Below are 12,891 nucleotides of genomic sequence, written 5' to 3' on the forward strand. Positions count from 1 at the left end.
GTCGCAGCGGTGATAAAGGAAGCTGCTTGTTGCGAGCTCGCTTTGCTCATCGGGTGCATGGCCACCGTTCCCATGATCGATAGTTTTATGCGTTTGTTGTGCTAAGCGAGACCGCAATTGATAAGGAAATGCAACAGGTTTTGGTGACTGCAAGTAAGCTATATAATGGAAGCGCTGGATTCTGTTGGGTTTTAGTTCGTTGAAACGCATACGCGATCGGATGTAGGACTTAAGTAGTTCTGTAGTGAAGTAATGGAGCGCACATCCCGGACGTACTGTATAATTGGTGCTGGAAAGGCTGGAATAGCGACGGCCAGGCAAGTGCTGGAATCGGGCGGTCAAGTTGTACTTTTTGAGCAGACCGACCAAATCGGAGGTACCTGGAACTATACGGACGCCGTGGGAAAGGACAAGTATGGGCTGGATATCCACACTAGCATGTACCAAGGGCTGCGGACGAACCTACCGAAGGAGGTTATGGGCTTTCCGGATTTTCCGATTCTTGGGCAAAAGGAGTCGTACATTCCGTCGGAAGATATTCTGAAATTTCTTCAACTGTACGCGGATAAGTTTGACGTTACACGGCATGTGCGTTTCGAGCACCACGTTATGTTGGTTGAACCCTCGGATGGGCCCAGAAAGTGGAAGGTACAAGTGGAGAATTTACCGAAGAACAGTGTGGAATCCTTTTTCTATGATTTTGTTTTTATTTGCAATGGGCACTATCATACACCAATGATACCGGATTATCCTAACAAGCAACTTTACCGAGGAAAGCAGCTACACAGTCATGACTATCGATCACCGAAGCATTTTCAAGGTTGGTTTGGATTTGGGGCAAGGAATAATTGGATAGAACTAATCGAAAACTGCATATTTTTTCAGATGAAACTGTGCTCGTAATAGGAGCAGGTCCTTCCGGTATGGATTTGGCATTGGAAATATCCAAAACAGCCCACCACGTGACTATGAGCCATCACACGAAAGAACCGTTCAAAACCATTTTTCCCACAAATCTTACCCAGAAGTCTGACGTTAAAAAATTTACGACCTCTGGCGTGTTATTCGAGGATGGCACACAGGAAGATTTCACCGTCATACTGTACTGCACCGGATATCGTTATAGTTTTCCCTTCCTCGGCAGTAACTGTGGAATCACAGTTGATGACAACTGCGTACAGCCGTTATACAAGCACTGCATCAACATTAATCAACCTACGATGGCCTTCATCGGACTTCCGTACTACGTTTGCGCGGCTCAGATGTTCGATCTGCAGGCGCGATTTTGTCTCCGGTATTATTGCGGGGATGCCGAGCTGCCAACTAGAGTTGAGATGCTAGCTGACATGCAACGACAGATGGAGCAACGGTGGCAACAAGGATACCGTAAAAGACAGGCTCACATGATGGGACCTGCCCAGGGAGATTACTATGACGATCTGGCCAACACGGCCGGACTGGAGCCGATCAAACCGGTGATGACGAAACTGCACAACGAAAGTAGCCAACGGTTTAACGATGATTTGCTGCACTTTAGGGACGACGTTTTTCGAATATTAGATGATGACACATTTGAAGAACTACAGGTTTCCAGAGCAAAGTAATTGAGAAGTTAGGCTAGCTTTTATTAAATTTAGATTGCATTGTACACGATATGCAAACCAACTAAATAACATATAGTCAAAATTACCAAATCTCGTAAACCTAGAAATGAATGTTAGGAGAAAAGTAAATAGCGCCTATCATTTCTGGCTTCCTTCTTATTTGGTTTAGGTTTTTATTACTGAAAAATAAATCTGGGAACCAAGCAATGCAAGAATGTTATGGTCAGCAATTTGATTTTATCAGCATTGCTTTGCAAACCGTTAATGAGATCAAACTTACTTTAACAGAATTACTTGGCATAGCCCCTACCCAAGTAATTCGAATGAAACAAAAATCACGAGGCGAAAACAGTCAGAGAACTGGAATTTCCCTTGTTAATTCATTTTAACCGCAATGAGGTTAACAACTTAAAATTTTTTGAAAAAGCACATGCTTTGTATAATGTGCGTGTCAAGTGGGAAATTTATAGGAAGTATGGCGGAGGTGAAAAGCATATCACCCAATGCCGTGCTTGCCATCGTTATGGCCATGGTTCCAAATTCTGTAACATGGACCAAAAATGTCTTAATTGTGGAGACTCTTCTCACAAAAAGGACACATGTCCTGTGAAAGAGAGTAAAAATTTTCGCTGTGCGAATTGTAACGGCAACCATATGTCAAATTTTTATCAATGCCCAGTCCGTTTAGCAATTGTTAAGGCAAGGCAAGGTAAACAAAATTCAATTTCTCAATTAAAACCAACTTCAAAACAAAATTCTCCAAGCGTACCAGTGACGGATAGTTTACCTACTTCTTTGCATACCCGTTTAACTTATGCACAGGTTACAGGTAGTTCGAACATTATACCGCCTAGTGTTGGTAGTTCGAAAATGACCGTTAATATGGGTAAGCAAAACACGCTAGAAAATAATTGTACACCTGTTACTCCAGCTAATATTGCTGCCGACAATATTTTTTCTAATATCAACTGCCTGAGGCCTATTACGGCAGGTAAACTTTCTTTTTTGCAACAGGCAATGTTCGATCTTATGAACGCCATGTTGCAGGCAAAATCAATGTTTGAAGCCATTCAAATAGGCACAAATTTTACTATTGAAATTGTTTCTAATTTAAAATTTAACAATGATTTTAAATAAAACAATTAAAATATTAAATTGGAATGCTCGCTCATTGAAGGCCAATGAGAATGAGCTTTTTAATTTTTTAACAGTAAATAATGTGCATATTGCAATTATTACTGAAACATTTTTGAAACCTAACATAAAATTAAAATATGATCCCAATTACGTGGTTCATAGATATGATAGGATTCAGGGTTCCGGCGGTGGAGTTGCAATTGTTATTCATCGCCGAATCAAACATCGTGCTCTTCCCCATCTTGAGACGAAAGTTATTGAAACTTTGGGAATTGAAGTTCAAACTAAACTTGGGATTTTATTTATTGCCGCAGCATATTTACCATTTCAATGCACACGCGAGCTCAAAAATTATTTTAAAGGTGATTTACAAAAACTCACCAGAAATCGTTCGAAATTTTTCATAATCGGCGATTTTAACGCTAAACATCGTTCATGGAATAATTCTCTAAGTAATTCCAGTGGCAAAATTTTATTCAATGATTGTTCTTCAGGATACTATTCTATTTTGTCTTCGAATAGTCCTACATGCTTTTCTTCTGTAAGGAACCCTTCAACAATTGATTTGGTGCTAACAGATCAAAGTCATGTATGTAGTGATTTGATCACACATGCTGACTTTGATTCTGACTTCCAATAACTTTTTCTTTATCCCATGAATCAGTTTTAAACCCTATGAGCTCTGTTTTTAATTATAACAAGGCTAATTGGGAAAGTTACAAAACTCATATTGAGAAAAATTTCAATAATGAGCTTGATTTGCAAAACGAAGCGAATATTGATTCCGCTTTGGAAGCATTAAAATGTGCAATTGTTGATGCCAGGAATTATTCTGTTCCAAAGGCTCAAGTGAAATTTGATTCATCAATAATTGACGAAAATCTTCAACTTCTAATTCGTTTGAAAAATGTCCGCAGACGTCAATATCAACGTTCTCGTGACCCTGTTTTTAAAACTATTTATAAAGATTTACGGAAAGAGATTAAGCATAGATTTACTCTTCTGAGAAATCAAAATTTTGAGACTAAAGTTGAAAAATTGAAACCATATTCAAAACCATTTTGGAAGCTGTCGAAGATTCTTAAGAAACCTTCAAAGCCTATTCAAGTTTTAAAAGATGGTGAACGTTTCCTTGTATCCAATGAACAAAAGGCTCAAAGACTTGCTCAGCAGTTTGAGAGTGTTCATAACTCAAATTTGAATTTTGTGAGTCCAATTGAAAATGAAGTTACACGTCAATTTGATTTAATTTCTTCCCAGAATTTTTTACCTGCAGAAATAATTGAAACTAACTTGAATGAGATTAAATCAATTATTAAAAATTTCAAAAATATAAAAGCACCTGGTGACGATGGAATCTTTAATATACTAATCAAACATCTCCCTGAGAGCACAATGGAATTTTTAGTGAAAATTTTCAATTGCTGCTTCAAAATTGCATATTTTCCCAAATTATGGAAAAATGCGAAAATTACTCCCATTTTAAAACCGGATAAGAACCCAGCTGAAGTTTCAAGTTATCGACCAATCAGTTTGCTTTCTTCAATAAGTAAACTGTTTGAGAGAATTATTCTTAACAGAATGATGTCACACATCAACGAAAATTCAATTTTTGCAAATGAACAGTTTGGATTTCGCCATGGGCATTCCACAACTCATCAATTGCTCAGAGTTACTAATATGATACGAGCTAACAAATCTGAAGGTTATTCCACTGGAGCTGCTCTTTTAGACATAGAAAAAGCATTCGACAGTGTTTGGCATAAAGGTTTGATTGCGAAATTGCAAACTTTTAATTTTCCAATTTTTCTAATCAAAATTTTAAAAAATTATCTTACTGATCGAACTCTGCAGGTTGTCTATCAGGGTTGTCCGACTTTTCCTAGAAAACCATTCCCCAGAAAATAAAGTGTCGAAGGATTTTCCCCAGAATGAACCATTTTCCAGAATACCAAATCCCAGAATATACTAGTTACCAGAATTCTAAACCCCTGAAAGTACTAGTTACCAGAAAACCGTTTCCTAGAATGCACCAATGCCCAGAAAACTATTCTCCAGCATCACCGTAACCTGAAAAAAAACATTAGTATTCAGTTATTATATTGTTAACATTCTAAATTATTTGACATTTTTAATTAACACTTGCGTACCTGACCCCTCCAGAGCCGAAAATATGAAAATTCTTTTACCTGCCATTCCGCAAGATCTAAACCGAATTTGATCGAACCTTTTTCAAGGGATCACAAATTTATCATAGTTTTTGGGACAGTAGGGGACATTTGTTCCGGATTTATCGAGGGGAACGGTGGGGTAAGTACCCTTCAAGAGAGGCGGACGAATGGGCGGCCCACACCACCACACGGCCGGACGCCCCGGAGTGCGTTGAGGCAGAAGCGCCGGCAGGCCCACGGCGGGACAACCGCGCGAAGCGGGAGCACGACCGCAGACCCGCGACCCGGCAGCCCCGTAGCCCGAGTCATCCCAGTCTTCAGAGCCAATCCTTATCCCGAAGTTACGGATCTAATTCGCCGACTTCACTTACCTACATTGATCTATCGACTAGAGACTCTAAACCTTGGAGACCTGCTGCGGATTCGGTACAAGCTGATGAGAGTTTGCATGCTCCAGTCTTCGATTTTCAAGGTCCAAGAAGAGAATATCGAAACAGCAATTTAATACCATGCTCTACTAGCCTGACCAACCATAGCTCTCTATGAAAGACTTCCATGGCTAGTATGACTGTTAAACAGAAAAGAAAACTCTTCCGATATCTCTTGTTGGCTTCTCGAAGGAAAGGATTCATGTTGCCATGATTACAAAGGCGCTACCGTTTCCGGTGTGCACGCCAATGCAAACGTATACTCAAGCTCCGGAATTATAACCAGATTCATCAACCAACATAACCAACATCAACCCAGGAAAATGAACGAACATCTACAGAGGTAATTTCTGCAGGGGGGCTGCTCCCCATGTGAACTAGATTAACCGAATTAAGATAAAAAGGAGTATTTTAGATTTTTGGTCAAGGAGCCACAGAAATCAATTCGCTACTGTGTTTTTGTGGTCGACTTGTGATATTCCTTCAGTCAGAAACGATTACTGAAAGTTCTCTGATTTTATGACTAGGGCCTGGTGTCGAGCGCTTACTTATTTACTCCATGAAAGAACAAATGTATTAGTTGACAATAAGTTGATTCAAATGATAGAATCGTTAACACAAAACTTTTCAGCCTCTCAGCTCGATTTTCATTTTTCTATGATTATGCACATATACGTTTCAGATATACAAAAACTCAATTTTAACAGATTTTCCATGTTAAAAAAATTAAAAATGGATATTTCTTCGATTCAGGATAAGTTTTTTGGAAAACGGCATTTTCTAGGAAATAGTTTTCTGGGCATTGGTTCATTCCGGAAAATAACTTTCTGGGGATTAGTACTTTCTGGGTAGCAGTTTTCTGGATATTGGTACATTCTGGGATTTTGTTTTCTGGGGAAAAAGCTTCGGCGTTTTATTTTCTGGGGAATAGTTTTCGAGGAATTGTTATACAATCGTCTATCAGAATTCAAAATCTGATAGATTTCCTGTCAGAGCAGGTGTACCTCAAGGTTCAGTCTTGGGTCCAGTCCTGTACAACATATTCACTTCAGATCTTCCTGATTTGCCTCCAGGATGCACAAAGTCATTGTTCTGCGATGACACAAGCATTTCCGTTAAAGGAAAAAGTCTTCGTGTCATATGCAGTCGATTGCAGAAAAGTTTAGATATTTTTTCTTCCTACTTGCAAAAATGGAAAATCTCTCCCAATGCTTCTAAAACTCGAATGGTAATTTTTCCGCATAAGCCTAGGGCTTCTTTCCTCAAGCCAAACAATAATCACGTTGTCAAGATGAATGGGGTTATTTTAAGTTGGTCCGACAAGGTTAAGTACTTGGGACTAATTTATGATAAAAAACTTATTTTAGAAGAGCACATTGAGAGTATACAAGCCAAGTGCATCAAATATACGAGATGTTTATATCCTCTCATTAACAGGAATTCTAAACTTTGTTTGAAGAACAAACTTTTGATTTACAAACAAATTTTTAGACCAGCAATGCTTTATGCTGTACCGATCTGGTCAAGTTGCTGTTCAACAAGGAAGAAAACGCTCCAAAGGATTCAGAATAAAATTCTGAAAATGATTTTGAAGCGTCCTCCTTGGTTTGGTACACTCGAATTACATAGACTTACTGGTGTTGAACCATTAGAAGCTATGTCAAATAAAATTATTAACAATTTTCGACAAAAATCGTTGCAATCCTCAATTGCTACGATAATCTTTCTTTATAGCCAATAAGTTAGCAATTAAGTTAGTTGTAAGTTTACTTCCCCTTTTCTGACAAGTAGGTTTAAATCCCTACGAATGATAAATCCTAATTGCGAAAGCAAACAAATCCTAACAATTAAAATTACAAATTTCTAACAGTGTTGAGAAGTCACCATTTGTGATTGGACACACATACTCATTATTTACTAATATTTATCATAAATATTTAAGCTACTAACAAATCCCCCCTTAAAAAAAAAAAAGCATTGCTTTGCCTTGAAGGGATAGATTGTAGGGTTGGCAATGGTAACGATGATAACAAACAACATTATCGAGCAGTTGATAAGTAGAAATCAATGTTTCCCGCAACAGTGATTTTTAACTGTGTTTGTCCTCTACACTGAAAATAAATCGCACGTTAATCCCTGATGCTCATTACAGATGAATGTCAATAAACGAACCTAATCATTCTATTATGTCGACCCATATCGACTTTTATTGGAATACACGTTATTTTAACGTGTTTTGGCATTTGACGTGTGTAGCCATTGAAATCTGAGTGTAAAATGATTGATTTTAGTATGCATGACATGGCAAACAGCAGTGTAAAACACTTGATTTTGTGCTGTGAACTGAAACGCAAGTGTATTCCACGTAGATATGAAATGTTTCATCTATTAGCACATAAGTAAGTGGATCCACTTGGCAGTAACGTGTCTATTTTTTACAGTGTAATAAAGAAACATGACATACTTTGTTTTTTTTTTTTCCACAAGTATTTCTCAAAGGATATCTCAAAAAAAAAAAACATTTAAGTAACATTTATTTATGATCAAAATGCCTATCTAAGGCCGATGACGTTGGCTGTACATTTAACCACGGCAACGAGGATAGCTTCGCGCGCTATTCGCGTTTACTATGTCATCGGCCTAAGGAAAATGCCTAAGGATAATAACTTGAATTACTTAATGGGAAAATTTTTTTTTTCTCCGTAAAATTCATTAAATTCTATAAAGGTACTGCCAACTGCCAATGACTTGCTGGTGGAATTCTTATTAAGCATGAAATTACTGTAAAATATTTGACTGAAAACTGTCGGAAGAGCACCCAGAAAGTGACTGCAAATTATACCTTAAACAAGAAAGTAATGCTAATTTTACCACATAACCGCTTGCAAGGGCTAAAAACCGAAAAAACTCAACTTAAGTTATTAATAAGCTCTTCCAATGGCCATAAAGTGCTTTGTATATACATCGATAACGGCGCTGGCTACGTCCTTGCGGTCGGTTAAGGAAGGAAACAAGTGTTACAATCGTTGTTTCCAGAGACCGAGTTAACCTATGCATCTCTAACGACTGGTACGGAAAGGAAGAAAGTCGCTTTGTCACCGTAGTAAGTGACGGATAAACATACTTTTACCCTTCCCTCTACTACATTGTTATAGACTCTCCACTGCTCTCCTTTACCGAGCCTCGTTATTACTCCTACTTAGTATCGGCATTCATAATTGCCTAAGGTGTATTCTTTTTTTTTTTTTTTTAATTTAGCGTGAGGGAAGGGTCAAAGCAGGGGGAATGGAGAAAGCCTGAGAATAAACCCATGCTAGCGAATATATTTACAAAAAACTACCTGTAATTTATAAGAATCGTTCTATTAAATGTGATCGTAGACCTGGTCATAGTACCGGTACTTTGTCATCGTAAAGTAAAATTGCGTCAGCACCATTGATGATAGTAAAGTAATAAAATTTTATTATTTATCTTCTTCTTTTCCGTCTCGCTCACTCTCGCTAAATATTTTCGGTGTAATATTTGAAAACCCAACAAAAAAGTACAAAACAAAAAATAAACATGATTCCGCCTAGTTTCAATACATTGAACACATGTTTTGTATGCAAATACGAAACGGGCTTACGCACGCCCCACTGTCGCGTGAATTTCTTCCCTCCCCGAAAGTCCTGCTCTGGCTTGGCTGGCTCAGCTTAGCATAAGAATGTACAGTTTCATGGTTTTGGGTTGATGCCGATGTTTTTTGGTTTGTATCTTTTATTTCTAGATAGTGATTGCCGTGTTTTCGTGAAATCTTTTTTCAAAACTGACAAAATTTACAAAAGTTTACCAAATAAGTTTTAAATTACATAAAATAGCTTAAGTTGAAAATATTTTTCACTGTTCTTTCAGTGTTTCCGTTGCTTTTAAAAACTCCATAGTGATTTTTTCTTTGTTGATTCAAATTTATCGTTGTAGTAGTTGTATAGCTGTTACAAACTTAAATTTAGAAAATTCTTATTTTTTCTTTATGTTAGGCTAGATCGGATATTCGGTGGATGCATTTATTTTGAACTGAAACGAGGCTGGAGAGAAAAATTACGATCCTTCAGTAAGTACAGCTTAGTTCGGAAGTGATTCTAATTGCAATTTTATTTAAATAAAAAACTTAAATGAAACGAATTGTACACTTACGGAACACAAGATGGAACTGCATGTACTGAGGGCATTTGATTGCAAGCGGTGTGTAAGCAAAGTGCCACAGCTGAGGCCATGTAACTGGAAAAACTTTCAGTGGGACAGCATTGATAGCGTTATGTCAACATATGCTTGTCATATCTGTGCTTAAGGTAACATGGTTAAATAAAAAAGGTGCTTTACTTGGTAATAAGAATTATCGAAACCTCTTGAATTTATTTTATATCACAAGAAAGTTGTTTTTATGAATTTAAAAACGTATTGAAACACAGTCAGAGGAATAATACAATACTTTACAAATCGTTAGCCAATGCTGTCACCCTAAACGTCTGAATCGGGTTTGTGTCTTAGCTATAACTTTGTTCTGTTCTGTTCCACCGCATGACTCCACCCTTAGACATTTTAATAATTTAGTTTTTCTTTTAAATTTCACTTTGACATATTCGATTAGCTTGCGACACATTGCAATAAATGCGTGTGTTCTTTACTTACGAAACTATAATAGGAACCGTTCGATTCTATTTCCTTTACGGGTTTATTGATCGTAATCATAAGATTCTAAACCGATTTTGCTGACTTACTTTTCTCAAACTAGGTGTTATTGGATGAGATTTCCTACAAATAGATCGATTCGATGGAAATGCGGTTTAATCTGCTGTTACTTTGCCTTTTTTGTTTTTTACTTTCATCGGTTGAGCAATTTTTGATCTAATCTGACCGCTGGCGTCTGCCATAACTAGAGTATGGAATGTGAATGTATGTTGTTTGATCTCATATTAATTTATAGTGTAAGCTTTCGCTTACGATTGCCAACGGCGCATCTGAAATGTTCTTTATTTTTTTCGAATAATGTTCTAATAGTAGTTAAATTTTTATATTATAAGATTATGATACTCTCTGTATAAAAAATTGTCTCAGCGCTACAACTCTATGAGTTACACGACGCCTATAAATTCTTACGTTCACTGGTCGGGTTTTCTTTGCTCTTGAATCAGTATCTAAGCTGAATGTTTTACTGGTACGTTGTACAATAATTGTATGAGTGAGTAGTTGTCTCCATTTAAAAACTGGTTAATACTTTTCGTGTTGTTTCCGATTTTTATTCTAACAAACTCAGATGTGCAGTTCGATTTAGCAAAGATTAGCCTTACACAGTTAAGTATACCCTGACACCCTCATCCGTTATCTTACTACTACACCGGTGATAAATTGGTAGAGTGGTTCTCCGCTAGTGTTAGATAACATATGTACTAAAGTTGCAAAAAAACTCGTCGCATTCTTGCCTATTTGGTAGAGTATAATAGAATTTGGCTTTCATTCGGTTGTACGATATTTTTTCTTCTCCTATAATCTTTCAATGTTTGTTTTTGTTTACAGAATGCCTACAAGGTAATCAAATTACTCGTTATTGGTGAGTATATTTCCTCTCATTCTATTGGTTTGTATATAACCGAACAGAGAAAATAATTCGGAACTCCTAGATTACATGCATTATTAGACTATTAGAAGTATGAAAGAGTAGTGCCGTGTTAGTCAAGGATGCTCACAAGATGCTACGCTGTGGTGATGGAAATGTAACCGAGTGCAGTTTTTAATAAAGAAATTGAAATTCAAACAAAAACTTAACATGAACATTTTCTAATTTGCTCATAATAACTCATCATTAGGATTAAAGCAGTCAATGTCAATACCCAACGTTTGCTTTGTTCACAGGAAATACGGTAAAACCAAGCTTCTTTTGAAGGCTTCCAACCACAAATTCTCCTCGAACCAGCACAACTCTTTCATCCATCCATGAATAACTCTTCTAATCGTCTTCCGCAGTGATGTTCAGTTCTTTCTTACTTATATTTGTATAAAAAATTTGCGTAATTCACTAACTAAACGTCAACCGAGCGCGACTTTCCTACACACTAAACACTAAAAGTAACAGAATGAAATCGAATATCTTTGTCTCCCTAGAAGAGGGGGGGGCAGGCCTAAAAAAATCGAGAAATGATCTCTTACGTAATGCTACCTTAGAATCATATCCGCGGTGGCTTCAGGTGATGCAGTATCGAGCTATGCTGGGTTGCCGCTGTGACCGGGTTCGACTGCTGTTTTTCATGTTTCTGTATCGGCTGGCTTTGGTCTGTCATGTGCCAGTCACCGTCACTGTCGGCACCGCCAACCAGTTGGCTGCCCGGACCGGGTTCGCTGTTGTCGTCACCCGCTCCCACGTCCAGCGGAAGGTCCTCCCCGTCCAACATGGCAGTGATGTTATTCTGCTTGCTGAGCAACTTTTTATCGTCCAGCGATTTACTGCTGAACTCATGCCATTTCGGATTAACGCCCATCACGACCACCACCGGACACCCGGAAGTGGACGATGTTATAGTGGTCCCGGTCGGTGCTGACGTTTGCTCGAACGAAACAGCCCGCTGTTTTCGGATTCGATGGTGCTCCTTAGTGGACCCCAGACCGGCGAACGTTCCAGTGTTGCTTGAACTGCTGTTGCCCAGACCGCCCGTAACATCGCCAGGCGGTCCGCCACCATTGCCAGCCCCCTTCGGGGCAGCATTTTTGTTGCGAAAACTGTTTGACCGAGATGAACCATTTTCCTTGTTCCGCCGTGACGAGCTCCGGTGCAGGTGACCATGGCGGGAACCTCGCCGACTGGGTCGCTTCACCTGATGCACCGATTCGGCCGACGCACTTAGACCGAGGTTTCCCACTTTGAAAATACACACATACAAGAAGGGGGGTTTGGTGGTTACAGGACGGCTCAGAGGAAAATGTTGCTCAAGGATGGCAACAGTTATAGTATGTTGACATACAAACACACACACAGAAAACAAAAAAAAACGCAAAAACCGATTGCTAAGGATAGTAAAAAAGCAAAACCATTTTTTTTTGTGCTAAACAAAACGATTGATCGAACAAAAATCAAACTCGATAGCAGTGGTCATCGCAAAACGCGTACAATTATTTCCACTAAACAGTAAGGTGCCACAATATGGAACACAAGTAAGATAATGACGATTATTAAAACTAACGTTTCATCGAAGTATTAGCGACAATATTGAAGAAGAAAGAAGGAAAAAGAAAAGAGAAAACAAACGAATAAAGAACGTTAAAGTGTACCGAAACGTACGCTGTAGAATTGTCTCAAGTCGACCTCTAGATTATTTACACTTGAGGTGGGGGTGTTTGTTTGGTTTTGTCGAATGATTTCTAATGACTTGCGGTTACGCGAATTGACTATTAGTTTTAAGTGATTTTAAGCTTCTTCTGATATGTGTACGATCAATCATTAGGGGCGAAAATTGTGAGTGAAAAAGTCTTCTACATATTTGCCGGTTGCACTCACTTCGATTAACATGGAATGAAACAAAG

The 12,891-nt window shown here is 38.3% G+C and overlaps 2 protein-coding genes across 2 annotated transcripts in view; one reads left to right on the forward strand and one right to left on the reverse strand.

Annotated features, from left to right (window-relative positions):
- The first annotated feature begins 180 nt into the window (after positions 1-180).
- LOC129722775 (senecionine N-oxygenase-like) lies at positions 181-1,830 on the forward strand. The gene is made up of 2 exons (XM_055676518.1): positions 181-820; positions 886-1,830. The coding sequence occupies exons 1-2, from the start codon at positions 253-255 to the stop codon at positions 1,602-1,604; spliced, it is 1,287 nt and encodes a 428-aa protein (XP_055532493.1). The 5' UTR covers positions 181-252; the 3' UTR covers positions 1,605-1,830.
- Positions 1,831-8,775: 6,945 nt separating this feature from the next.
- The window catches only part of LOC129719459 (uncharacterized), a 93,445-nt gene continuing 89,329 nt past the window's right edge, over positions 8,776-12,891 (reverse strand). Inside the window, exon 9 of the mRNA XM_055670788.1 lies at positions 8,776-12,229. Coding sequence (XP_055526763.1) covers positions 11,541-12,229 — 689 coding nt within the window. The 3' untranslated portion in view covers positions 8,776-11,540. The remainder of the gene's footprint in view (positions 12,230-12,891) is intronic.

The sequence above is a fragment of the Wyeomyia smithii genome, chromosome 2 (genome assembly GCF_029784165.1).
Source record: "Wyeomyia smithii strain HCP4-BCI-WySm-NY-G18 chromosome 2, ASM2978416v1, whole genome shotgun sequence".
NCBI lineage: Eukaryota > Metazoa > Arthropoda > Insecta > Diptera > Culicidae > Wyeomyia > Wyeomyia smithii.

What these genes read in the sequence shown, in the direction of transcription:
- LOC129722775 (XM_055676518.1), top strand. Translation starts at nt 253, where the DNA reads ATGGAGCGCACATCCCGGACGTACTGTATAATTGGTGCTGGAAAGGCT. An exon ending in ATCACCGAAGCATTTTCAAG is followed by an intron (nt 821 to 885) that starts GTTGGTTTGGAT and finishes ATATTTTTTCAG; the next exon opens with ATGAAACTGTGCTCGTAATA.